Raw genomic sequence first — 26117 nt, 5'->3', positions numbered from 1 at the left:
TGCAGTCAGCAGCTTAAACTTGCATAAGTCTGATTTGGGAAAAAGAATTCTCAATAAAGCTTTGCCAAGTGAGAAGGCTTACTCAGGTTTTCAGTATAGTCCCAGGTCTAAGTTTGATCAGAAGAAGAGAAGGAGCTGGAGAAGTAAAAGATGGACTTCCTTAAAACTTGGAGATCTTTTTCTTGTTTCTCAAATGAGAATGGAAACATTTTGGTTATTTTCTAACATAAAACCTTTAAGCATACAAGTAGTAAACCTGTAGTATTGATGGTATTATTCATTTGCACCTGATGTTGTAGGAAGAATAATCACTGCGATAAAAAATGGATGAACAATCATCTCTAGTGGAGTTTGAAACTAGAATACTTTAATACCTAACCCTTGTAAAATGTGTATGTTTGCTTTTTTTTTTTTTTTTTCCTATGTGTAAATATTGTTTGGTCCTGCCTGCAACTGAACACTATAAAGTTATTGAGGGCAGTTCATATTGCATTCTCTGCTTTTTTTGTAAATTCCGAGTGTTTTTGCTATAGAATTACTCAATATTAAGTACTCTTTAAAGTACCAGAAGAACTCAGTGGACTAAACTAGTAATTGTCTGCCAGCCAGATGCTCGGTTGGCAGCTGAAGAGGAGGTGAAGCGTTTGAAGGAGCTACACGAGGAGACAGAGAGGGAGAGAAGAGAGCAGCTTGAGAAGGCACATCTGAGAGGAAGTCATGCCTTGAAGAAGGTCCATTTGGCTCAGGTAGGCAAAACAGACATTAAATGTCATACCAGTACCTGTTTTTTAATGCCAAATGTTAAGTAAGCTATAGGTAGGTATTTGCCGGAGCAACTGCAGTTTCAAGAGGAAGATGTTCGGATTTAATAGGGTTTTCAGAATGCTTTTGAAACATGATCAAACTCAGCTTGCTTGTTTGAGCTGTCTGGAGGCCTATAGGGTGATCTTTCACCAAGATAAATTGGAAATATATTTGGATGCAGAGTAGACATTACAAGTCAGCTTTTCTTGTGCCATAGCTCTTCATAACATTACAGTGTCTTTATCTGAAGTATTTGCTGTTTGTTTACATAGTAGCTGAGGTCAGGGGAATCCTCTGTGTCAGTTCAGAGGGAAGTAGAAATGGAATTCTTGTGTTTTAAATACATGACAGTGTTGGAAAAAAACACATTTCTCTTTGAATGAAAAGAGCCTTGACAAAGTTGCAAGTTCTGTACTTGATGACTGTTTGCTGTGCTTGACTTTTTGGTTATAAAGGTGCTTCTGAGGTGAAATGCCTCATGAGTGAACTGCTTGAAGGATTTAGGTAATTAATCACAGAACTGGCAGAACAGTGGTTTGAGTCTTCATTTCATCAACTGCTCATACTGCCATTGTTTAAAAGCTTGTTTACATTATAGCTCTGTGAGACTGAGGAGAAAGCATGTAATGATTTTAAATTGTGTCCAGAATGATGGGTATCATTTTTCAAAGCACCTCTGAGAATGTCAGCCACCCTAAATCTCACTAATGTCCTTTGAAGAAAATTGAAATCTATAGACTCGTTTTCAGTCCTCCTCCATCTCTGACATTTTACAGTTCATTTTACATTGGAAAATAGTGCTTAAAGTATTCATTCAGCGGTTGGTGCTTCTCTCAGACTTTCCTCACCTTTGTATCCCATTCAGACAAGAGGTGTAATGACCTTTTGCTACCCAGTACAGCAAGAGGTGGAGATAACATGAACTTACTCTCCCCCAACTGCAGGGGCTTCTGAATGATGCTGTCTGCAGCACCAGCTGTGACCTGTTAGGAGGACTGCTTCTGCAGTGGAAAGGCATACACTTGTATTGTAAAAGTCTGGAAATATGGAAGTCATTTCCCCTGAGAAGTGAAAGCTCTACAGCTACATTCTGAGGTGTATTGTCTGTTAGTGTCACAAATATTTGGGAAATTAGCATTTCTACATTGGAAGCGCTCTTGTGTTTAAAGGTCAGATAGGGTCTTCTGCCAGGGAAGCACCTGCTTCCTAGGATAAGATTAGTTTAATTATAAACACCTCAAGTTAACTTCACGGTATCCAAATGGAAGTATTTTATCAGTTCTGATGCACTGCTGTCTGAAAGTTAATGCCGAGTGCTTCTCACCCCTTACTTGAAGGACAGGGAAAGGCTACTGAAAGAACTTGAACAAATGCAGAGAATGGATCAAATGCGCAGAAGGCAGATGGTAGCTCAGATGCCACCTCAACTTTTTGTACCTGGATATAAACGCGTGGAAATGAAAGAAGACTGGCAGAGAGAATTGGAGTTTGCCTTTGAAGATATGTACAACGAGGACAGAAGTGAGTAATCTGTGGGAGGATTCTGACTCTGGCTGCCCAGCAGATGAGAGGCTGCTGCAGCTGCGTGTTCCCAGGTACAGCAAGTAGTGAGGGTGCACATTTTTTCCTGGTGGGTGTGCTCTCAAACAGTACAGATGGCTTCATCCTGTTCCCTGCTCTGTCTGAGCAGGATGGAGGCCTATGGGAAGTACATCTGCACAGTACTGATCCCTCCAGAAGTTACTTTGAGACACTGTCAACCCAGTATCTTATCCCTGCATCCCAGACCTACCCAGTTGCTGGCATCTGAGCTTAGAAGGTGCTGAGGCTCACAGCCCTACTCCAGCTTCTTGTGCTTGAGCACCCTTGTTTACAGATATGCATACACATACCTTACAGCACTCTCAGCTCAGAATGGATACTCTGGTACTTAAAACTAGATACTCATTCTGTCCAGTAGCTGATCACAGACCTTGTAGCCTTCCATTTACCCTGGAGTGTCCATACATGCACTGCTGTGCTCAACATGTGCTATGGATCTCTTAGTAAGGTGGCTTTAAATAATCATTCTACCCAGCTAGTGCTGGTTCCTTAGTCTCCCCAGCAGCTGGCGTCTGGACACATGAACTGCTGCTTCACTCCATCTCTTGATGCACAGATGCAGCGTCTATGCAAACACGTACACATTATCAATGCCAGCAGTAACTGACCTTGGATCCTCTTGTCTCTAGTTGTCTGTCAAAGACACGTATGTACTTATGCCAGCAAGTTCTTGACTGAGCCTGTGAGTATTTTATTCTAATTGGTCACTTTTTTGTGTTTGTGTTCCTCTAATTAGAAATGAAAGGAGACTTGATTTTGCAGTTTGAACCGCAGCCTTTGCCATCCCCTTCTGATAAATCTCAAGATAATGATCTCGATCTCTCTTTGGAGCAAGAATCTGTTTGTGACGGCCAGCAAGAATCGGGACAGATGGTAAAGGAGGAGGTCCCCGGTGAATCAGAAAGTAATGCTTTCTTGTTCTGTAGTAGAAGAAAAGAGATTGTATGTTAGTATAAGCTAAAATGTTTAAGTACCAAAATTCCATAATGTATACGAAGTGTCAAAGTTAAGTGGTTTATGATGCTCGCCACTGATGATGAATGTTCTGACATACAAGTTTGAAGTAGAAATTGCTTTTTCTAATACACTTCAGTTCACTAGAATACTGCAAATAATTATTTTAGCTGCAAGAACAATAATGTTACTATAGTGTTTTCTGTGTAACTATTGCATATGATGAGATGGCACAGATGTATGAAATATCAGCCAAGTGAAGAGTGAAGTTTGCTTTAGCTTGACTTCATGTGAAAGTCTACTTACTGTACGTCCTTTATGTGAGCATAAAAGAGCTTTGTGATCGAGTTGCTTCATTTTGTGCATAGGCCACACTAGTTGCATGTGTGCATGGCATGAGCAGAATAACACAGTGTCAACAAAAGACATATTATTGCATGTTGCTGCATGACAAGCATTTCTGCCATGTGGCTTTGCTGGCACTGTCCATTTCTGGCTCTGTGATGCATTCATTGTGTTGCCAGTTGTACTACAAAGGAGAGGGCAGGAGCGGACAAACTGGTGAAGTAGTGCTGCTGGTTTCTGCAGCAGCACAGTCTGTGATTAATCTGGTTCTGAAATGCTGCAGCAATCTGAACCCTCCTGTTATTGCATCTTGAGACACACTGCTGCTTCTGTCTTGCAAGAAGGAAATACTTAAGCTACGAAACTCAATAATGTAGAAAGTTACTCAGCTTTGTAAGCGATTAAAAATGTTGTGGGTTTTGTTTTTTGGAACAAGAAGATAATCATTACTGATGTCTCTTAAAAGTATATATATTATTTATAGGTCATAAAGAGGTAAAAACTCATCAACCTCAATCAAAACTTGCCTTGAAGAAACTGCTGAACAAGATTAGAAACCAAAAAGAGCAGTGGATGTCAAAAAGTGAGAAAGAATTTCCAAGCAAGAATGAGACTATTGAATCAGACACTATTGCTGGCAAAGAGAGACATCTGGTTGATTTAGAACCGAATGATGAGCGGCACAAAACTTCTATATGTGAAGCCAAAGGTATGGAATATATGCTCGCATGAAGATTTGTTTTGTAGGAGCAGGTCTGGAGGGTGGACCGTAACAGCTTTTTTAATTTGAGTGAATCTTTCAGTTGTGCTGTTTTATCCTGCTGTCAGAAGGTAGATACAGTTCTCTTATCTCTCCCTTTTGTCCTACCCAGGAAGATCTTTCAGAGGAAAAATACCTTTATATTATAAATCTTACCCAAATTTTTGTCAGTCTTCATGCTGCTGCGTCTTAGGTGTTCACCTATGGGGACAGAAGTCGTAGGGCAAAATTGGTTGTGGAAGTTGTTTATCTGTTAAACTGGAAGAGCTGAATTCATGAGATTTAGAGCTAGAAACGCTTGACAGGCATGAGCTGATGTGTCCATAATGAGGGGTTTTTGCTGGACATAAAGCACCATCCCAAAAGGTCTCGTTGTAAAACCTGATCTCACAGCAGTCAAACATCCCGTTTTGTTTGGTAGCCCCTATTGCTTTGGAGTTTTGCAGCCATGTGTTGCTATTTCAGTTATGTAAGTGCTGAAGTTGATGAATGTGTATGGAGATTTGATTTCTGTGCTTTTATATTTGCTTTCGGAGTTCTGGTTTTAGATCCTCCTTTTTTTTCTTAGAAGTTAGGCTTTTTCTTTCCTACACCTGAGGAAAATGATTTTGCTATCCAGGCTACCAAGCTCTTTGGAAAAAAACAATGTTCAGTCCAGCTAGAACTGAGTTATTTCTTTATATTCAGGAATGGCAATTGATAAAAGGCCATTAATGACTTAAATAGTGCAAAACCTGATTTTTCCAGCTCATGGAGATGAGCTGAGTGAGGTGGAGATGGTATCTTGTCGAGGCTGCCTGCTTGTGTGTTTTTTCTTTTGAGAGGTTGGGAAACTAAAGCAAGATGTAAACAAGATATGAAGCTCTTTCTGGGTGCATTTATAGTTAACTAATATGTATTTTAGAGCCCAAGGAAACGTTGGAACATCATGTTGCACTCGAAAATTCAGTTGTAATCCATCCTGAAGAACAAGCAGCTAAAATTAGAATGGAAAATGAGAGACAGCAGTGGGTAAGTGTGAGTGTATATACTTTCTACATCATAACTGAGACAAAAAAAGAAGTGATTTATGGAAGGTAATGAAGATGATAAAATGCTTCAGGTTATAAGGCTGCAACAGACGTTTTCAGCATGCTGTCAGTGTTTTAAAGGAACATTTACTGCAGCACTATCTATACTTGGCTTTAGTGTAGTAACTTTTGTTTTGTAACAATTAGTGAATGCTAACTGGAACGTAGAATAGTGTGGAGAAGATTTCTTTTGTAAAATTAACAGCTGCTGTAGGCAAAGGATTCTGTCCCATGATTAATTAAGAATTCCAGTTGTCAGGCTTAAGGAAAAGTTCACTGCCAGTATAGAACTGTGAAGATTTTACTAACCCTGTGTAATAATATCTGAAAGTCTCTAGGATTGCATAGAGTGACAGGAAAAGCTTGCAAACCATGAGTATTTTGTATCTCAGTTTATAAAACCAAGTGTAGAATGTCCTCTGTTATCTATCTGAACATTTGCTGTACTTACAGGGTAACTTTGTTAATGATATGTACATTGTGTGTCTATATTATATGTATCTAATTATATTTTTACTGTATCTTAGGTATTTAGAGACCTGCCAGCTGTTTTGTGGTGGCTTATCAGTTAAACAAAAAGTTGAATTTCAGGTCCTACTGCAACCTTAAATTATAGTTTGAAAGTACAGAAATTCAGGAAATAAATTTCACAGAATAGTGCTTTAGTGAGGAGGAGGAGAACAAAAGGCAGTAGGTCCCCTGTGGAAGTGTGGTTACTTTATGTAACATCTGTTTTCTCCCACTTAATGCATGTCCACATGTGTATATTTTTATAGTCCCATTTCTGTGAAGTGTTCCCAGTTCCCAGCTTCTCCCTGGGCTCCCTTTGTCACTGCTTAGAATTTTTTCTTCACTTCCATTGTAAAAGTGTATGTGCTGTTACTTCGTGTGGCTGTGATTCGTAGATAAAAGATACTCAGAAAGAGAATAAAAATAAACAAAACACTTGAGAGATTTCTGGAGTGCTCTTAAAGTGGTGGTACACGAGCCATTTCAGAAGTTGGGTAAGATTTGAATTAGCATTTAAATGCATTGAACTTTTGATGAGAAACTCTATAAAATGCAAAGTAGATTTCTGAGTTCAGTCCAAAAGAAGGACTTCCTTTGCAGCCTCTGGAAAATTATGATGCATCTTGAATGATTAGATTTGGATTTTTATCCATTCTGTTAATTCAGTGGCAGATAATTGTGCAATAGTAAATGGATTCAGGGACCGTTAGGAATTTCTAGCCAGTCAAGGATTCTTGACAGCTTCAGCGCTGCTCTCAGTGCCTGCTTACAATTTGCAAGAGCCAGTTGTAAGTGGTACAATTTTTGCTATGAGTTAGGAGTTGGAATAAAAGTTTGTGTGTGGATGCATGGGTCTTTTTCCTCGAGTTCTAGGGATGTTTGTTTGTTGTTGTTGTTTTTTTTCCCAATAGCTTGAGCAAATAGAGCAACAGAAACAGGAACAGCTGGCCTTGCTGAAACAAATAGAAGAAGAGAAGGCACGTCTGGAGATCCAAATGCAAATCTGTTTGGAAGAGGCCAAGAACAAAAAGGAGGAGGAAGAGAAAAGTCAGGCAGTACAAAGCTGCAGTGTTTCTTCTACAGATGAACAAAAAGCAGAACATGAGGTGAGGAATTGTGGAACGGGGTGTTTGGGGTGGGGTCTGTATGTTTCAGTTGTTTTTCTTCTATGTGAATCAAGAGCTCCAATTACCTGTTTTAAATTCTATCAATGGAAACCTTTTTATTTCTCAGGCCACAAATCAGAAGCTCTTGTACTGAAGTTTGTAACTTTTTTTGTCTAATGTGGAAGTTTTTATGTTGCATTATTGAAGGTCTTCAGTGATACATATATTGCGTTATCTGCAAAGGCCTTGGGACAGCGTGTCTGTGTCAAATGCTTGTTAGTAGAACCTGATTAGAGCTGTGTAATGACAGTGCACATACAAAAGTCTTATTTCAAGGAGAAGTAATCTTAGGGAAAAAAAAGCTATGACTTTTTGTCCTTGTGTAGCTCTTAAATATCCATTTAATTGGAGGGGAATCCACTGAGGAGAGTGAGGAGAAACGTGTGTTGGTTTGTTTTAAATTTTGAACTTTTTCCACAATGTGCGCTCTTAAAAGAATCTATTTGCCTTGAAAAGGCAGCTGTGCTGGATCATTACTCACTTAATTTGCTACTGGGTACATTTAGCTCTTTGAGCTAAGCTCCTCCATGCACCATTGACTTTGATGGTGGATGCTAGACTTGCCAAGAGGGACTGTAGCTGTAGGCTGTGTGTTCCAGAAACTACTTTAGCTTCATTGCCTGAGGCCAAAAGCTCACAGAAGTGATACAGAGTGGTTTCTGCATTCCTGAGAGAATGAATGTACAGCTTGAGATTGTTGCTTTAACTGTCTCTATGAATTATTTGTTTATTTTTACTTAAAACCACTTAATTTCAATTAGTCTGGAAGTACTGCTGTGCCAGAAACCAGGAGTTCTGGAGAAGACAGCCACTCACAGGTGATTCGTAATTATCAACAGCGTCTTCTGGAACAAAACAGGTAAACTACTTGATTAAAATTCTGACCTTCCTGTTTCAAAATAATTTGAAATGCTTTGATTATTGAAAATGATGTTAATCTATGCATCAGTCTGGAAAGATGCGTGTTTTCTTTCTGTTTAGGCTACACAAACAGACAATCAATGAAGCTAGAACCCGTCTACGAGAGTATCAGAATAAACTGAAGCAAAGATATTTGACTGATCCTGTGAAAATGTTAAGCTCTGTGGAAACAACATCAGCAAATCTAAAGCTTGTCTCAGAACAACTTCAGCAGAAGCAGGGAATGCAGTCTGCGCAGTCCCAATCACCTGAACAGGTTTGTGCAGAAGACTGCACACTGTCACTACCTCTTCCCTACAACGTGTGTGATGTTCCTGAAAAAGCCTCTTCACAAAAACATAGAGAGAAAATGCACAGTGTTTATCCTGGTAGGCACCTACATTCTCCAGAACCATTGAATTTGAAGTTTGGAGATAACTGTTTGTCACGGAGCTGTTCCTCACAGGAACTAGTGGGAATATTGGACACCTCCAACAAGGAGGTCAGAGAACCACCTGTGCTCCAGTTGCCATCAGTGTTGGTCACACAAGATGTTTCTCCACCCAGAACGCACCTGGGAGCACGTGTACAACAGGTTAGATTTGCCTTACCTGCAGAACATTCCTCTGGGCCTTCAGAAACAGAGCACTTGAAGAAATCAGACCTCAGGTGGTGTAACCATCAAATGGAAACACAAGCTGAAGAAGAGCCTCCGCCTGTGACACCCCTTAGGGCAGCAACAAAAGGATATTCCACAGTACAGGAAGCCACAGTTAATTCTTTGGCTTGTCATCAGGGGTCTGCAGTGAGCCCCACCAGAGCAAGCCTTGAACACAGCTGTCTTTCTGAACCTGTGTCTTTATCTCATGAAGAAAGCGTTGAGGAATCCTTAGTATCAAAAGCATCTTCGTTTAATTATTCCCATATACTGAATTTAAGGGACAGTGTGTTGGCCTCATCAGAAAGTATCCAAGCGCAGCAGCAGTATTTGAAAGAACTGCAAGAGCAGCTGGATGCACGTAGAGAAGCTCTTCTTTTGAGGCAGAAAATACAAGAGCAACTACTTATGCAGAAACAGGATAAACTGAAGGAACAGATGCAGAAACAACAAGAGGCTTTGAAAGAATTTCTGAACAAGCAGGTAAGCTTTAGAAATGCTTTGCCCGGTGAGTCATCCAGTGAAGGATAAAACTCTAGAGTGAATGCTAGGAGGTGGTGAAGTATCTCAGGGAGCCTTGGTAGCTTTAAGTGATTTACTGTATTGGAAATTTTAATTAGGAACGTTTTACTTAAATGTTATTTGTAGTTCTTTGCTGTAACTTTTTATTTCAAAAAGTTCTGTATGTACACACATATAAAATTAGTTTTGGAAGTTGCACTCTTGACTTGTTATTTTGCGCATTTCTGGGTAAGTAGGATTCAGGTTAAAAGAACTATTGCTGTGAGCTGCACTATTGAGGTCTGCATACAGCTAAAATACCTGCATTTAGGAGTGGAAAAATCAGAATTTTTAGGAATTTTTATTCTTAAAAATGCTGACGGTTCTAATGGAATCTATCAAATGCCTTGAAAGTGTAACAAATAATGTTTTGGCATGTTTGGTGTGTAGAGCTAAACTGGATATCTGTATATCCAAGTGGTTCTTCAAGCTGTACAAGGGTTGGAGCTTGCTTAGAATCATAGAATTACCCAGGTTGGAAAAGACCTTGAAGATCATCAAGTCCAACCACAGCCTAACCAGTACCCTAACTCTAAAAACCCTACATTAAATCATATCCCTGAGCACCACATCCAAACGGCTCTTAAACACAACCAGGGATGGTAATTCAACCACCTCCCTGAGGAGCCTATTCCAGTACCTAACTACCCTTTATGTAAAGAAGTTCTTCCTAATATCCAACCTAAACTTGCCCTGGCGCAACTTGAGGCCATTTCCCCTCGTCCTGTCACTTGTCACCAGTGAGAAGAGACCTGCCCCTCTCTCACTGTAAGCACCTTTCAGGTACTGGAAGAGGGCAATAAGGTCTCCCCTCAGCCTCCTTTTCCCCAGACTAAACAGCCCCAGCTTCCTCAGCCTCTCCTCGTAGGGCTGATTCTCCAAGACCTTCACGAGCCTCGTTGCCTTTCTCTGAACTACGGTTAAACTTCTTTCTCAAAATGCTTACTTGAACCTGTTTATCAAAGTGCATAATACTGTGAAATGTACACTCAGCTAAAAGCTGGCTGAATTAATGAGCGCAAACGTGAGTGCTGTCGTTGCTATTTATTTATTGATTTATTCCCTTTAAGGTAAGACACAGCAACATGAATGGAGCAATGACAGAGCCACAAAGGCCTGACTGGATTAGTAAGAGTGACTTTTTCCAGGACTCAGAAAACTACCATTTAGAGAACTGTGACACGAGTCAATTTCACAGAGATGAAATGATTTCACAGGACATCAGTCTGGCTGGGCAAATTGGTAAGGCTGTATGGCATGATTTATTATTGAATTTTGTTTTTCTCAATTTGAGATGCAGTTCTCTTCCATTTGCCCAAGCTGATTTGATAGGTATACTATAACATGCTAAGGGAACCTAAACCATAAATCCTTGTTTTACAGGGCAGCTTGAGAAAGCTCTGCATAGAGAACAGAAATTGAAGATTTCCAGACCTCCTGTAACGAAAGTGAAGTTGGGGCTTGGTTTGGAACAACATGAGCTTAGTGTTATTCCAGAAGTAGACACACCAAGGAGTTGCAACATTTCTTTTGCAGGTAAAGTATGAGTGTAAAATGTATATCACAGAGTCACAGAATGACCTGGGTTGGAAGGGACCTCAAGGATCATGAAGTTCCAACCCCCCTGCCTAGCAGGGTCACCAAACATACACCTTTACTAGATCAGGTTGCCCAGGGCCCCGTCCAACCTGGTCTTGAACACCTCCAAGGACAGGGCATCCACAACCTCCCTGGGCAGCCTGTTCCAGGACCTCACCACTCTCCTAGTAAAGAACTTCCCCCTGATATCCAACCTATATGTGTATAGAATATATGAATACTTCTGTTCTAAGGAGTATAGGTCAGAGGAAACAATTACTTTCTGAAGCTTTTGAGGTCATTGATAATGAAGTAATAGCTGGTACTTGTACCATAAGATATAATTAAAATGTTATGCAAGGGAATTATAGTTGAGAAAAGCTTTCCTTATCAGTGTCAGCCTAGAAGAAATACAGCAAAAAAAAAAAAAGAAAAAAACACTAATTTGGGGACTGATTGCTTTTTCTTTAGAGCATTGAAGATTTACAGGTTCTATACTGAAAATGTCTTTAATAGCAAAAGTAGAAGACTGAGCACAGAATAAAGCTGTGTTTGAGAATAAAGCTCATACCCTGGAGAGAGTCTGCATTTTTATGTAGCTATTCATACCTTGTTTACTCCGAGGATTGAATCAGATGTGAATGTATCAGTTAATTGCAAAAAGAATAGACAGGAGCAGGTGATGGAAGTTCTTTTTCTTTAAAATCTTTTAAATAAGGAGCCAGCACCAAATATCTACACAAGTTTTTTTTCGGTTACAAACCATTCTGTAGCAATTCCAGACAAAAGCCATGCAAAGCAATCATCAGTTTCTAGGAATGCTGGTTACCATTTGTATGCAGCACTTTGTAATGTTCTCTAAGCAACATTAAATAACAGGTGCAACAAACTAAGGTTTTCTGAATGTGAACTTTAAATTGTTCCCCTTGGCCTCCCCCTCAAGTCCTTTTACAGCTAAAGTTTAATATGTATTTCACACAGTTTTAATGCTGTGCTAGTGTTCATAAAAGAATTAAGCAGAACAATGCAAAACTTAGAATCACAGGATCACCAGGGTTGGAAAAGACCTCCAGGATCTTCCAGTCCAACTGCCCACCTACCACCCATATCTCCCTGCTTGACCACGCTCCTTAGTGCAGCATCTTAACCTTTTTTGAACACAGCTTATTCTCAGCCCCAAAACAGCAGCATACCGGCTACTAGGAAGAAAACTGACTCTATCCCAGCCAAGAGCAGGACAACAACAACATTCCTGTTTCTGAGGTGTTTTAAGAATATATTCTTCAAAGCAACTGACTTAGTAATACACACTTTCTTTAAACAAACCAGCAGCAAAGATTAAATATGGAATTACTACCAAAAAATACTTCTGAAGTATTGCGTGGTAAGTTTCAGTTGGATATCAGGAAAAACTTCTTTCCAGAAAGGGTAGTTAAGCACTGGAATAGGCTCCCCAGGGAGGTGGTTGAGTCACCATCCCTGGATGTGTTTAAGAGCTGTTTGGATGTGGTGCTCAGGTACATGATTCAGTGGAGAGTTGTTAGTTAGGGCATATGGTCAGGTTGTGGTTGGACTCAATGATCTTTAAGGTCTTTTCCAACCTGAGTGATTCTATAATTCCTAACCCAGAGCAGAGAAGATACTCTGCGTCTGGACTGACTAAGCTGGTATGGTTAATTTGCATGGAGCACTGAGCAAAATCAGCAGATTATTTCTGTAGAACATTGTACCTGCCTTAAGGTGTTGTTTTATAAAGTGCAGAACGTTGCATATCTATACCTGAACTGATGAGATGTTTTAAATTCAGGTAAAACAGATTCTGTTGGTGGAGAACCTTCTCCCATTTCAACTGCTGGGGAGTCTGCGTATAGGAAATGTTGTGGTGATGCTCTTCATGAAGAAGGCATGTCACCTGGGAGCATAACAAGCTATGGGCAGCAAATCTCTGTTGAAAGCCTGAAGCAAAGCAAACAACCTGGATTATTACAAGAGTTGCTGCTGATGTCTACTGAAAATTCATATGATTCAGGTGAGGATATCCTCTTTCTTCAGGGAACTATGTGGGTACCATTCTGCACTACTAATTTAACCAATGTTTATCTGTAAGATGTGACCTGAGTTGTTAAAGAACATACAGTGCTACTTAAATACCATTTAATTTCAGTTGTAAAAAATGGTCTTTTGGTAAGTGCATCTTAGGACTGAGTTTTGATTTTGCTTTGCTTGTCTGTGACCCACTGCCATTGCGGTACTCCATGGTCACACTGCGGATCTTTACCAGTCAGCAGTTGTTCATCCAAAGCGTGCACTGTGTATCTGTAACTCCTGGAGCTGTCTGTGAAGGGACCTCATTACATCACCTGATTGCCCTGCCATAGCAGCAGTCTCTCATGCATTTACCGAGTGAAATGCTAGATTAGAAGTTGTGTTCTCCCTCCAAGAGTGAGACCTTCTGCCCAGTGTATGTGTGGGGTGCCCAGTAACCTTTTCCAAGTGAGAACCTGGAGCTGACCAGTGCTGTGCCCGTGTTGGTACTGATTCCTTATGAAGGCACAAGAGATTTATGCTTAGGAAGGAATGTAGGGTGTTACTGTACTATTAGACAGCCAGAGAAAGATCTGTTTGTAAGAAACTGCACATAAGCACAACTGAGACAGAATATAAAAGGCTGATTGTTACCCTTCGTGTAAAGAAACTTAGAAAGAATCAGCTGGTAGATAGAAAACTAGTGCAATAATGTAAGGATTACCTTAATTCTGGTATGTGTTCATCTGTGAAAAGCTTTAATTAGAGATTATGCTTTGGAGACTAGACTGTGTCCATGTGCAACAATGTTAATCAGATACCATAAATTGAAAGCATTTGTTTTGGTTATCCCAAATAAAGCAATTTGTGGATGTGTTCAAGCATGTTATGGGCAGCTTAACTGGCTTATAAAAGGACAAAGGTGATCAAAGAAAGACCATTAGAAGAGTTCTTTTTGACTGCTTGGCCTAACAGGTGGAGTCAGGGTTTTTAAAGCCTGCTGTTTTTTCCTGCCTGTAGTAACTCAACTTGTCTCTTTGGTCTTGGGACAAAGCGAGCCTGGGGGTTGCAGTGCTTTCAGTTGCAGTGCATTTACAGCTCCTGAAATTTCTTGCAGATTGAAATGCAGTTTGTTGGAGTTGCAGCTGGTAAATGGTGTGTCTGACTTGCTGTGAACTGTTCTGTGTTCTGTAAAGTGCTGACCTGAGCAATGTGAAGTTGAATGAGTGTTGACAGCACCTGAACATCCAGTGCAGTTTTCAGTATCTATCCAAAATAAATATACTGTAGGGGCTAGAATTTTTGATGCTGTCCCAAATACGAGGTAAATTTTGATTTAGTTTGTGCTGAGCCATCCTTTTGAATTCAATGAAGATTTATTAGGGATCAAAGTTGCTTTAAATCAGCAGATATAAGCTGTTTTTCTCTCAGTTTCTTCCTTTAGTTCTCCAAATAGTCTGTTTGAAATCTGCATATTTCATTTATTTAGTGATAATTAAAGAATTTTGTTTCTTAACAGTGTTTGGAGACAAGACTTGTGTTTATAGAATAGGTTGTATGGTCATAGAATCACCAAGGTTGGAAAAGACCTCCAAGATCATCCAGTCCAACCATCCACTATTCACTATTACTAATATTCCTCCACTAAACCATGTCCCCAGTACTACACAAGCGTTTCATGAACACCTCTATGGACGGTGACTCCATCCTTGGCCACCTGGGCACACTGCTGGCTCATGTTCAGCCGAGCATTGACTGACACCCCCAAGTCCCTTTCACAGTCATCCAGCCACTCAGCCCCAGGCCTGTAGAGCTGCATGGGGTTATTGTGGCTGAAGTGCAGGACCCAGCACTCGGCCTTGTTGAACCTCATCCCATTCACCTCAGCCCAGTGATCCAGCCTATTCAAATCCCTCTGAAGGGCCTCCCTCCCTCAGGCAGATTGACATCACCTCCCAACTTGGTGTCGGGGGTGTCATCTGGGTGCAAAGTGGGGGGGCGGTTCTTAAGCACCCCATCTGGTTAGGGGAGCATGAATCCCTGACGTCTGCATTGAATGGTTACAGGTGCTGCACAGATTGGGCAGGCAGGGAGGATAGGTAGCTGTTAGTGATGTTAGTGATGGCACTGATTCAGATTGCTTCCTCTTGCTATGGCACTGTTATTTCTTAAGGTGAGTGAGAAACTTAACATATTTGAGTTTTCTTCTTCTAAATTAAATTTAAAGAGGAATTAAAAAGGGCTAATGGAATGTAAATTGTTAATAGGGAACTGCAGAGTAATCCCACAGATGAGACAGGCAGTTTGATCACATAAACCTCAGTTCCTAAGGGAAATTGTCTTGGAGACAGTGACTAGACCTGATGCATGCATCTTTTTCAAAGCTCTCCTTCCCTGCATATCAACAAGCCTTTCTCTGTATTCATCTCTGCCTTTAAAGAGTCCCCGTGGGCACTGTTCCAGTCACAATCATTTTCATGTACTGCTGCCCTAAGCAGGTGTTATTCCAAGCATGATTATTTTCTGTGTTATCCGAGATTAAGACTTCAATTTAGTTTTAATAATCTCAGATATTTGTCCATAATTCATTATTATAACACACAGCCTCACCCTTCACCGATTTAGCAGGCAATTATAACTACTGACTTCTTTTTCCTCTTTTTGTCTCTATAATAGAGGGTATGGGCCTGTTTTTCATTGTCTTTGAGTGACTTGTCATTCAGGTCTCTCAGTTGCATCCTAAAATTACTACTGCTGTTTCTTACTTGAGTTTCAGTTAACACTTCTTTCTGTCACTGTGTGGTGCCCAGGAGGTTAAAATGAAGGGGCCATGCAGATGTCAGGAAGCTGTGAGGAACACAAACTCTGCACTATTATTTTGGAGGGAGAGGTAAAAAATCAATGTAAAAAACCCACCTTTTATGAGTCACCAAGTGCAGCTTTTAAAGGATATTACTGTAATAAAGGCAGGAGATATGGGTGTGTTATATTCTTCATTCTGAAATGAGTAATTAATTTGGGTTTATTGCTTGAAGCTGCTGCTGTTTGTCCCTTGTGTTTATGTCATGGAACAACACATTCCTTACAGCGCAGGAATAAAATGTTTGTAGAGTAGATCTTCATAGAATATATATACAAAACTGTACTGGATACTTGAGTATCATCTCATGTCACTCTGATGTCCTTCATAAGATAAAGCATTTATTTCATAGGAATATCTAATATTGATGTAAAGTGAACAGGAAAATAGGAATTCCAGGCTTTCCATAGTAGCTTGTTTCAGCATTTTAGTTTTTATTCCATTTTAAAGTAAGTGGTCTGTTTCCAGTTCCTGTATGTCTTACAGCTGCCTCTTGCTGCTGCTTCCTGTTAAGAATTTCGGGAGAACTGAGAATTTGAAGTGTCTCTGTTGTCGTTGACTCTTGTAGAACTGGGAGGAAACGTATCTGCTTCTGTTCTTCTGGTGCTGCTGTGGTACTTTTTCCAGAGGTCTTGATCTTACTTGTGTGTCTAAGAGGTGATTCAGTTCCATAGCAGCAATCATGCATTAGTCAGATAATTCACTGTTTCTGGTTTCTCTTATTTAAAGTTTGGTTTTCTTTGTTATTGTTATAATGGTAGAGGATAAAAAGATTTCTCCACTCCAATAAATGATTGTAGTAACACTACCAGAGCTGTATTTTATTCTTCAAGGCCAAAACATGCGTTTATAGCTCTTCATGCTTGCCCTACAAGGAGCAGTCTTGCTAATCAGTAATTGTGGTGCAATGGAGCAGAAAGTGAGAAGAAAAAGGTAAGAAAAGGGCAAAATCAGTGCCCTAGCAGTGAGTATAGCAGCAGTAGGGTATTACTGCCATCTGGCGTTCCGCAAAAATAATAGCAATTAAAGAAAAAATGAGCACTAACAATGAACTGCTTTCTATTAAATTTGTTTTTAGCTCAGTCCCAAGATTCTCTTGTGGCTCAAGATGTGCCAGTTCTTGCTGCTGCAGCTGGAGGGGACACACTGCATTCTGGATCATCATTCAGAGGCATTCATGCGGTTAGTCAATCAGAGTAAACACATAATGTAATTTACTCTTTGAGATGTGTTTTAAAGATGCTGTGCAAAAGGGAAAAGCATGTTATTTTTGTAGCCTTGAATTGGGCATTTGATAATTTTAACTTGTATTCTCAACATGTTTGTGAGTTGGTAGGAATCTAGTACAGTCATCTGGTAATTCAGGTTATAAGGGACCTAGGGAGATCCCTGTCTCAACCTCCTGATTGAAACAGGGACGTCTGTGGAATCAGGCAAGGTTGCTCAGAGTTTTATTATGTAGGATCTTGAACAATTCCAAACGTGCAGACTTACTCATGGTGTGAGCTGTTCTGGTGCTTGACTGCCCTGTTGGGAAATTTCTTCCTTATAACTAGTATGAGCCTCTGCTTCTTCAATTCATGCCCATTGTATTTGTCTCTCCTACTGGGGAGTCCAGAACTGGACCCAACACTGAAGGTGTGGCCTCACTCGTGTTGAGTAAAGTGGAAGGATCACTTCCCTCAGCTTGCTAATGATACTTTGCCTGATGCAGCCCATGAACCTTCTTTGCAGTAATAAGGGCATTTTGCTACTCACGTTCAATTTGGTGTTCACCCAGGAGAAATGCCCCAGCCCTCTTGACCGTATTGGTGGCCCTTAGTGGAAATCTGTGTGTTATACTGGAGGCTTAAGTCTGGAACCTTGGTCTCTGTTCTGTGACTGCAGAGCTTCAAAATTAACGAATACAGTTTTCTAGAAAATCTGATACATATTTCACCATTAAAGTAGAATTAAACTCTCCAGTCATTGTCCTGTATTCAGAAGTCTCAGTGTTAGAAGTACTTGTAACATTCCTGAGTTCTACATCTATATTCCTCTGAGATCTACAGTTCTATTGATGTGGGTCTGTGATGAGAAATAGCCAAATCTGAGCACCGGGAGATAAATAAGCTCCCAGGTGTCATGATTTGTATGGAGTTCTGAGAGGCTTCTTTGTGTGTCTGTGTGTGTGTGTGGTGTGTGTGTGTTGGGGGGAGGGGGCTGCTGGAGGGAATTGTGTCTGTGAGACTGGATGTAAATGTTGTGTACTGAGCAGTGATGAGTTTAATTTGCCTGACTGCAATAAATGAAGGCTTCTACACTTGAACTGAGCTCAGAATAAAATCTGTGATTGTAGTTTTGATTATGGGGGTCTGAATACATGGTAATGTACATGTTGCTTCCTCCTAGGAAGTACTTTCTAAGGTAGTGTCCATGGATGTAGGTTCAGAGGCTTCCATGCAAGCAGTACCCTGTGATTTATCTTCAACTATTTCCACTGGAAGCTTTTTGACTACTGAAACACTGGATGTCAGCCCTGTTGACACTGGTAAGTGTTTCATTGTTTTCATAAATGGAAAAACTGATGTTTTCTTTATTTTATAGCAGAATGGATCTAACTCACAAGACATAAATTCTTCTGGAAATATACAATGTGGAACTTCACTTAAGAATTGATAGTGTGCATGATGGTGTGCTCGCAAGGAACCCACTTGTCGTTTCCACAATTCCTTCTATTTTATTTCATTTATATTAGGTTGTTTCTATTTAAATAGGAATTAAACTATTGCCCTGTATCTTAAAGATGTTCAAGGTCACATTAAAGGATTGATACCAAGTTGTGTGGTGTGATTGACACACCTGAGGGATAGATTGGCAGTCAGAGAAGAGACCTAGAAGACGCTTGAGCAGTGGGCCCAGGCGAACCTCATGATGCAAATGCAGATGCAAGATCTTGTACCTGGCTTGTGGCAAACCCCTACTATCAGTGCAAGCTGGGAGACAAAAGGATAGAGCACAGCAGTGCTGAAAAGGACTTTGGCACACTGGTGGATGGGAAGCTGAACATGAGCCAGCAATGTGCCCTCACAGCTCAGAGAGCCAACTGTATCCTGGGCTGCATCCAAAGCAGCACAGCCAGCAGGGCGAGGAAGGTGATCCTGCCCCTCTGCTTTGCACTGTGAGGCCTCACCTGGAGCACTGCAGCCACGTGTGGAGTCCTCAGTACAGGAGAGACTTGGAGCTGTTGGTATGTGTCCAGAGGATGGCCACAAAAATGATCCAAGGGATGGAACATCTCTACTATGAGGACATTCTGAGAGAGTTGGGGCTGTTCAGCCTGGAGAAGAGAAGGCTGTGTGGATACCTTTCATTATCCAAAGTGGGGCTGTAAGAAAGAAGGGGACAGGCTCTTAAGCAGGGTTTGTTGTGAGAGGAGAAGAGGAAATGGTTTCAAACTAATGAAGAGATTTAGGCTGGATATAAGGAGGGAAGTATTTTACACTAGGGCTGGTGAGGCACTGGCACAGGTTGCCCAGAGAGAGGTGGTGGATGCCCCATCCTTGGAGACACAAGGTCAGGCTGGATGGGGCTCTGAGCACCTGATGGGCTGTGGGTGTCCCAGTTCATTGAATTGAGCTGGACTAGGTGTGGGAATCCCTTTTGACTCAAATAATGCCATGACACCTTTATATGCAATAGGATGAAAAAAAAAAAAATGTAAAAAGTAATAATAGAAGGTGTTAAGGGCATTTGAAGGTATTAAGCAGCATCTTTTCAGGTGAGTTCATGTAAATGCTTTATATATAAAACTATGTGAGCATCTGGCTTCTTATTTCAGGATTGTCTTCTGACAGCATGGAAGATCAAGTTTTGAAAAGAATCACAAGCAGCCCATGGGACTCCTCACTGCCTTTTACAGTGCAGGAGTGGCAGGAGACTCTGTTTGAAGCACCTGAAAGTGAGCTGCCTGAAGGAGCACCGTGCCTTGATAAAGGGAGTCAGATTCATCAGGTCTTGGAGAGATGCTGTGGAGAGTTAAACTCTTCATCAGAGACCAATATGTGTTTTGAAGGTATTTTCTATTTTAAAGCTTTTGTGGTCTGTGCTGTCATACAGAATGAGGAGTTTAATCAGGATTTCATGGGTTTGGTATTGCTTATATTTAGCTTACATTTTATTTTCAATAAATGCTCTGCTCAGCAGAACTCCTGCTTTAATGGAAGCAAGTCCTTCATGGCTTCATGTATATCTACACGTAGCATTGTGTAGTGCAACAAAAAGATAATGGGGTCACAGTCTAGTTCTGAGTAGCTTCCTTCTACCATAGCAAGACGTTTCTTTGTTGTTTGTGCTAATACTGTTGTTTGCGTAAGTACAACTCTACAAAGGAGTTTGAACAACATCTATGTAATACTGTATTACTCAAATGGAGTTGATAGATGAAGAATCACTGATAACAAAGTAGTGGAAGCTCTATGCTCTTTAACTGTGCACATTTAATGTTTAATGACAATAAAATCACCCTTACTATCTGTCATGGTGATAAGTAGCACTTTAATTTGAACTGCTTCCTTCAGGAATGTGTTGGAAAACTTAGAGTCATGGAGCTTTATATTAATCTAGACCAGAAATTCTTAATCCTGCTCAACTGAGAGGTGATTTACTTGCTTACGGGCTTGTCCAGCCAAGTTCTTCCAGTGGAAGAATTTCATACCAGTCAGGCATCTTCCTAAAAAAATCTCAATTAAGGTTTTTATTCTTTATACGTAACCAGAATTTCCTGTGTTGCTTTTGTCCGTTGTCTTGAGCCTTTTTTTCTTTCACTGAGTATGTTCAACAAGAGTCTGTCTGCATCTTCCCTGTGCTTCCATCTGGGATACTGCAGACAGCACTGATCTCTGTGCCTCTTCCCTCAGGCTCTCAGTACTGTTTGTGCAAAACTGAACAAACCCGGTTTTTAAGCTTCTCTTTGAACACTGTGTGTTTCATCCTTTATCATTTTTATGGCTGTTCACTGGGCTTGCTCCCGTGTATCAGTGTGTGTGTTTTGTACTGGGAAACCCAAACCAGGACAGTGCTTCTAATGCAGTCTCTCAGGTGCTTAACAGGCAGCTTCTTGACCTCAGCTTTTCACTTAAAGTAAGTAATGAAAACAGGTAGCACTTTCTTGCAGCAGTTGTACTTGCGCTGTGTCATCATGAAGGAGCTGAGTGCTGTAGAGATGTGTTTTTGCAAGCTAGCATTTGTTTACCTGTGGAAATCTATACCCTCTCCTTATTCCATCTAGAAGCAAGGTGGGAGATGTCAGTTTCTATTTCTTAAAAATGACCTCTTTGCTTTTCTTACAGCTCTCTCAGCTGAGCTTGATTTCCCTGAAACTGAGAGGCCTTCTCCTAACTTCTGCCATCAGCTCTTTCAGCCTTTGGAACCAAGTCCTGCCTTCGGTGTTACATCACCCATTTCTCATTACAAGATTCAACAGGGCAACAAAGAATTGAGGAAGGTACTACAGAAAAGTTCTGTTTGGCTTGAAAGTTATTTTTATGAAATACCATAGTGATTTTTTACGAATGTAGCTGGAAGCATTTCTGCTGTTTGTAGGAGAAATATGTTCCTAAAAGCAAATGTTGCCCTGAACTTTCCATCCTTCTTATTCCTCAATGAAGCCTAATCAGGATATTTTCTGCCACTAGATTTCAGCATTTTCAGCAGAAATTCAAGACCAGTCTACGTTTGTAGAAGTGAGAACCTCCAATTTGGATACACAAAGAAGCAGTCTGATGGGCAGTCAAACAAGCAAGCCAAACAACATTACATCAGAAGAGTGTTTCAAAGAGAGCATTACTCTGGGTACGTACAGTGCAGTCTGATCAAAGCTCTAAACATAGAACCAATATGTAAATACCAACCTTTAAGCTTGTTTTGTTGTTGAAACTGGGAAGGAACTCTTTACTTCTAAATAAGCTCTGCTTTAAAATGTTTTAACTGCATCTGCTCTCTTAGATACCATCTTCTCCACCACCTTCAATGCGTAGAATACAAAAATGTTAAGGTCTTTACTTAGCAGTTATTGCTTGTATGCAGGGATTGCCTTTTTGTATTGAAAGTGCTGTAACAGATGGTACTTACTGTGTGCAGTAATTCTGATGGTAGTGCATTAATTCCAGTGAAATTAACAAGTTTTACCAAAAAAATTGTTCATTCCCTCATTTTGTTAGTTCGGGGAAATTATTCAGTTTATGGAACTTCCCTAAAAAGAGCATGGCCAGCAGGTTGAGGTGATCCTACCCCTCTGTTCTGCCTTGGTGAGGCCACATTTAGACTGCGGTAACCAGTTCTGAGCTCCTCAGGTCAAAAAGGACAGGGATATCCTAGAAGGAGTCCAACAGAGGACCACAAAGATGGTAAAGGGCCTAGAGCATCTTCTGCATGAGGAAAGGCTGAGTGACCTGGGTCTTTTCAGCTTGGGGAAAGGAAGACTGAGGGGGAGATCAGATGTAGTTAACTAACCTTGTTATTTGCTTAGATGTCCATGCATTCCTCAAAAGCCCTGTTAAGGAGGAATTTCTTTAAAGCTGAAATGTGGTTGTGTTAAGCTCACATTTTGACCCTAACTTTTGGAACAGGTTTGGAAGAATCTTTTCACTCGCTGCAATTAGAACCTGCTCTGAGCAATCGCTGTCAGAATGCTGCTCGGCCAGCAAGCACTAATGTTGTATCAGAGGAGTCCTTGGAACTAAATCCAGGGATTGAAATTGGGTGCAATGAGAATGATGTTTCATCTGACAGACAATATGAAGAACTGGCAAGGAGTTTGGATCATACTGGTCTGCAGCATTCAGTGGAGGATATGCGACATGACAGTCTGAATTCGCTGCATGAGCAAAACTCATTTTATCAGCTCAGTACCACACCAGTGACAGTGGATGAACCTTTCCCTAAACACACACCGAAAGAGGGCCTAGCATTCAAAAAAGAGATTCTGTCTTCTGAAAAATTACCTGCCAAGGTACTTGATAGGAAGTATGTGAAGCTCCCTGAAAAATTACTTGATGTACATGAAGCAAATAAAGCTGTGGAGGTGGATTCTCATTGCAAAACAAATGCAGAGGAGCCAGATGAAGGTTTTGCTCAAGTACAAAAGTCTTCAAGGATTACTGAAGGCATCAGCGTGGAAGCCCCAGACGTTTATTTACAGGCAGCAGTAAAACACGATTCTTTCTGCCTGGGAAGACGTGAAAAACATTCTAACTCTGTGGCTGGAAGCTCATCTCGTATTCCGATCTGGGTAAGTAGGACGGATTTCCCAAACTTAGTATTTTGTGCAGGTATTTTGGTGCTTTACTGCCTTTATTTTGATGGTTTCTTTTTTTGGTTCCTTTACCAAGCTTTTGTAGATCTTTAACATCTGGAAACTTGGCAGACGTTCTCTTTGTAGTTCAGTTCAGACTTGCACATTCCCTCGACTCTTGCTCTCCTGCTCTTTTATATCACAGCACTGGAACAATTAGCAGTGACATTAGTTGGTGCAGCATGGGCATGAAACCACAGTTACTTAACTGAACTTAACCCAGTCTGGGACGTAAATAATAGAACCAAAGCATAAGTGATTGAAAACTATGTGAAACCTGTTTCCTTTTTCGTCCTTAAAACAAACCAACCAACCATGCCTGAAACTAGATTTTAGCAGGTGTTTGATTGCTTTGGGTTATGATACACACTTTTACACTGAGGTTTTGTGTCTTCTCTTTACTAGGAGACCGAGTCAGGACTTGGTATTATGGAAGAACCTGAACTCACTCTTGTGAGCTCAAATGACATCAGTATTGCAGAATCAGACGCTGAACATATGAACCAAGAGAGAAGTAATGAGGATCAAACAAATAACCCAGTGTGTACAGACAGGTCTGCCGTCAGTGTTCTGACCAAGGTGAGTATTAGTTCATCTGTTGGCCAAAGGGACCACAGTGGGTTTCCTTTTAATGTTTGTGGATGTTTTTAGGAGCATTCTGATCTGTCAGTATCCATTCCTGATGTTTTTCTTGCATCTGCTAAAGGGAAGTGACCGTCATTGTATCTCATCCATGTTAGGGTACTGTATGACTGCTTCAGGCTTGTGGTGTATTTTTTGCATTTTCAACTAATGATTCCTTTTCAAACAGAAAAGAGAATTTTTACCACTGGTTCCAGACACAGATTGTTCAGTGCTCGTAAGGCCTGACGGCTCTTCCACAGCCAACAGCCCTACTGAGGGTCGGTGTCCATCACATCAGACTGCAGGTAATTACGTACAGCTTCAATACACTGAGGTTTTAACTTATAAAGTCATTGCTAAGATACACATCTCCTTTGGAAAACGTAACTTCTCTTAGACAAGTGCATGTTGCTTTTTGTATCCACTTGGCCTTGGTTTGATGTGTTTTACTGACAAGGAAATACTCACCTGTCTCTTCCTATAGCTGGCCATCTTAAGCAAGAGCTGGTAATGGCTATAATTAGAGAAATGCACTGAAACGTAGGATTTAGTCAAGGTGGTTTCTTTGCAGAAAGTAAGGATTGCTTGGACTTTCCTTTCTCAGAGATGCTGCTGGAATCTGCTTCTGCACCAGGGAGTTTGCAAGAAGCTTTTGTAAAAAGGAAGAAGGATTTCATCCAGAAATCACTGAGGAGAGTTGAAGAAATGAAACTAAGAGAGAGAAAAAATGAAAAGCCAGAAGGCAGCCGGGTTCAAAGGAGAAAGTGTGAGACGTTAAGCAGTCAAAAGGAGTGTCTGCTTCTCACTGGTACGTTTACTTGGGCATGTGACATGGGACTGCTTTTGTTATTATCAAAGAAAACCTTCCCAGTGTGTTGCATCTTTGCTTTTGCAGTCGGGTACTCTTGAATTTCTCAGGGCCGTGGGAAGCTCCTTCTCCCCCATTTGGCTGCATCTCATGTGGGAAGCAGTCTGCATTTGGCATCATGAACGGATTGTCAAAGAACTGCACTAAGTGAACTAATGCATCTCTAATGCCTGGTAGCGAGGTTTGGAAGGCACCTGGTGACAAGCATGGCTGGCTCCAAGTACAGCCAGCAGCCTCGTGATGAGGCATGTTGGTTTTTAACACAAACTGCCACCTCCGTTGTACCGATTCTGCTTCTTTTCTTTGTAGTTTCATCTTAAGCTTTAAAACCTCTTAATTGAGTTCTTGTATCCTGAAAAACTCTCACTGACAGTTGGATTTTATTTTTTTTTAACTATCAGTACCATAAACTGAGCAAACCTTTCCTGGGGTCCAGTAGTTTGCATTAAGAATGGATGTATTTTCTGAATGGGAGATTTAAGATACATTTTGTGTTTGTGTCTTTTGAAGGGAAAAAAGGCGCAGTTGTCAATCAGCTGAAGAAAGTAGGAGAAGTGAAGGTGTCTTCTCCAGAAGACAGAAAGGCTGGAGAAGCTGAGATGTATCAGCGCACCTCAAGGTAATGTACAAACAGCGGGAGGAGCTTGGATTAAAAAACCAGAAAGTTGATGTGAACCCAACACTGTGTTTATACAGGTGTACACTGAGACATGTCCTTACCCTGCTCACAGCAAGCACTGGCTGCCTGCCCAGCTGCAGTTGACAGTTGCACTCAGCATTTAGTAATGATGAACATGTATAAATACAGCTGTAGAGTGGGGTGTTTGTTAGGTCAGCTGGCAGTTCATTGAAATGATGCCAGACCAGGAGATAGCTCACTCAGAATTGCTTTTTCTTAATTTCTAGCAGTTGATAGTATAAACCCTTAAGGCTGTTAATGTACTTCTGCATTCCCACTTTCCTTTCTGACAATGTTTTTTTCTAATGTTTTGACAGACTTTATAATCAACTTTCAGAAGTAAAGACCAGAAAAGAAGAAAAAACAAGGCAGGAAACTTATGCTAAAAACAGAGAAAGGGCTAAGGAGTTTCAGAAGGTAAAGTAATTCCCCCTCTGAGCATCTTTGAGCTTGTCAATTCATGTCCCTTAGCTTCTAATCAGACTGGAGGGAGGCATCATTCTGTGGTGATGACTGAATATTTCAGCATGGCCTCTTGGGAGTTATTACCTTTACTCAGTCTGTGGGCTTTTAGAGCTTTCATAAGCATTGCTATTGGCTTAGTCTAAGACAGCCCCAGTTGAGGCACTGTGCTAAAACAATGCAGCTCTTAGAGCTGAGTTTTCTCTAAAGGGCAGCAGCCTGAGGTTGAATTTTGTGGTGACTTGAGGTCATGTAAAAGGTGTGAGGGGATCCAGCTGCTAGTGTCAAACAGTATCAATGAGAGCATGATCCAAGCACTTCTGAGCAGAGGCAGGCTTGGTGCTTCCCAGGGAAGTCT

The 26117-nt window shown here is 40.8% G+C and overlaps 1 protein-coding gene and 1 non-coding gene across 4 annotated transcripts in view; both read left to right on the top strand.

Annotated features, from left to right (window-relative positions):
* The window catches only part of CEP295 (centrosomal protein 295), a 37322-nt gene that overhangs the window by 6411 nt on the left and 4794 nt on the right, over positions 1-26117 (top strand). For 2 of the 3 annotated variants that reach the window (XM_032442200.1, XM_015852282.2), the window contains exons 7-28: positions 606-746; positions 2142-2325; positions 3143-3310; positions 4190-4414; positions 5370-5476; positions 6957-7151; positions 7973-8070; positions 8193-9252; positions 10401-10572; positions 10714-10866; positions 12716-12937; positions 16872-16975; positions 18185-18323; positions 19614-19847; positions 21124-21278; positions 21469-21625; positions 22402-23063; positions 23532-23705; positions 23938-24055; positions 24355-24558; positions 25129-25237; positions 25615-25714. In XM_032442200.1, coding sequence (XP_032298091.1) covers positions 606-746; positions 2142-2325; positions 3143-3310; positions 4190-4414; positions 5370-5476; positions 6957-7151; positions 7973-8070; positions 8193-9252; positions 10401-10572; positions 10714-10866; positions 12716-12937; positions 16872-16975; positions 18185-18323; positions 19614-19847; positions 21124-21278; positions 21469-21625; positions 22402-23063; positions 23532-23705; positions 23938-24055; positions 24355-24558; positions 25129-25237; positions 25615-25714 — 4881 coding nt within the window. The remainder of the gene's footprint in view (positions 1-605; positions 747-2141; positions 2326-3142; positions 3311-4189; positions 4415-5369; positions 5477-6956; positions 7152-7972; positions 8071-8192; positions 9253-10400; positions 10573-10713; positions 10867-12715; positions 12938-16871; positions 16976-18184; positions 18324-19613; positions 19848-21123; positions 21279-21468; positions 21626-22401; positions 23064-23531; positions 23706-23937; positions 24056-24354; positions 24559-25128; positions 25238-25614; positions 25715-26117) is intronic. The other variant, XM_032442201.1, reaches the window with a different exon arrangement.
* LOC116652822 lies at positions 17858-17940 on the top strand. Its single transcript, XR_004306041.1, has one exon. It is a non-coding gene; the product is annotated as a small nucleolar RNA U2-19 (small nucleolar RNA).

Source organism: Coturnix japonica, chromosome 1 (assembly GCF_001577835.2).
Source record: "Coturnix japonica isolate 7356 chromosome 1, Coturnix japonica 2.1, whole genome shotgun sequence".
NCBI lineage: Eukaryota > Metazoa > Chordata > Aves > Galliformes > Phasianidae > Coturnix > Coturnix japonica.
The sequence above is the reverse complement of the archived record's forward strand: the minus strand, read 5'-3'. Positions and strand labels throughout refer to the sequence as shown.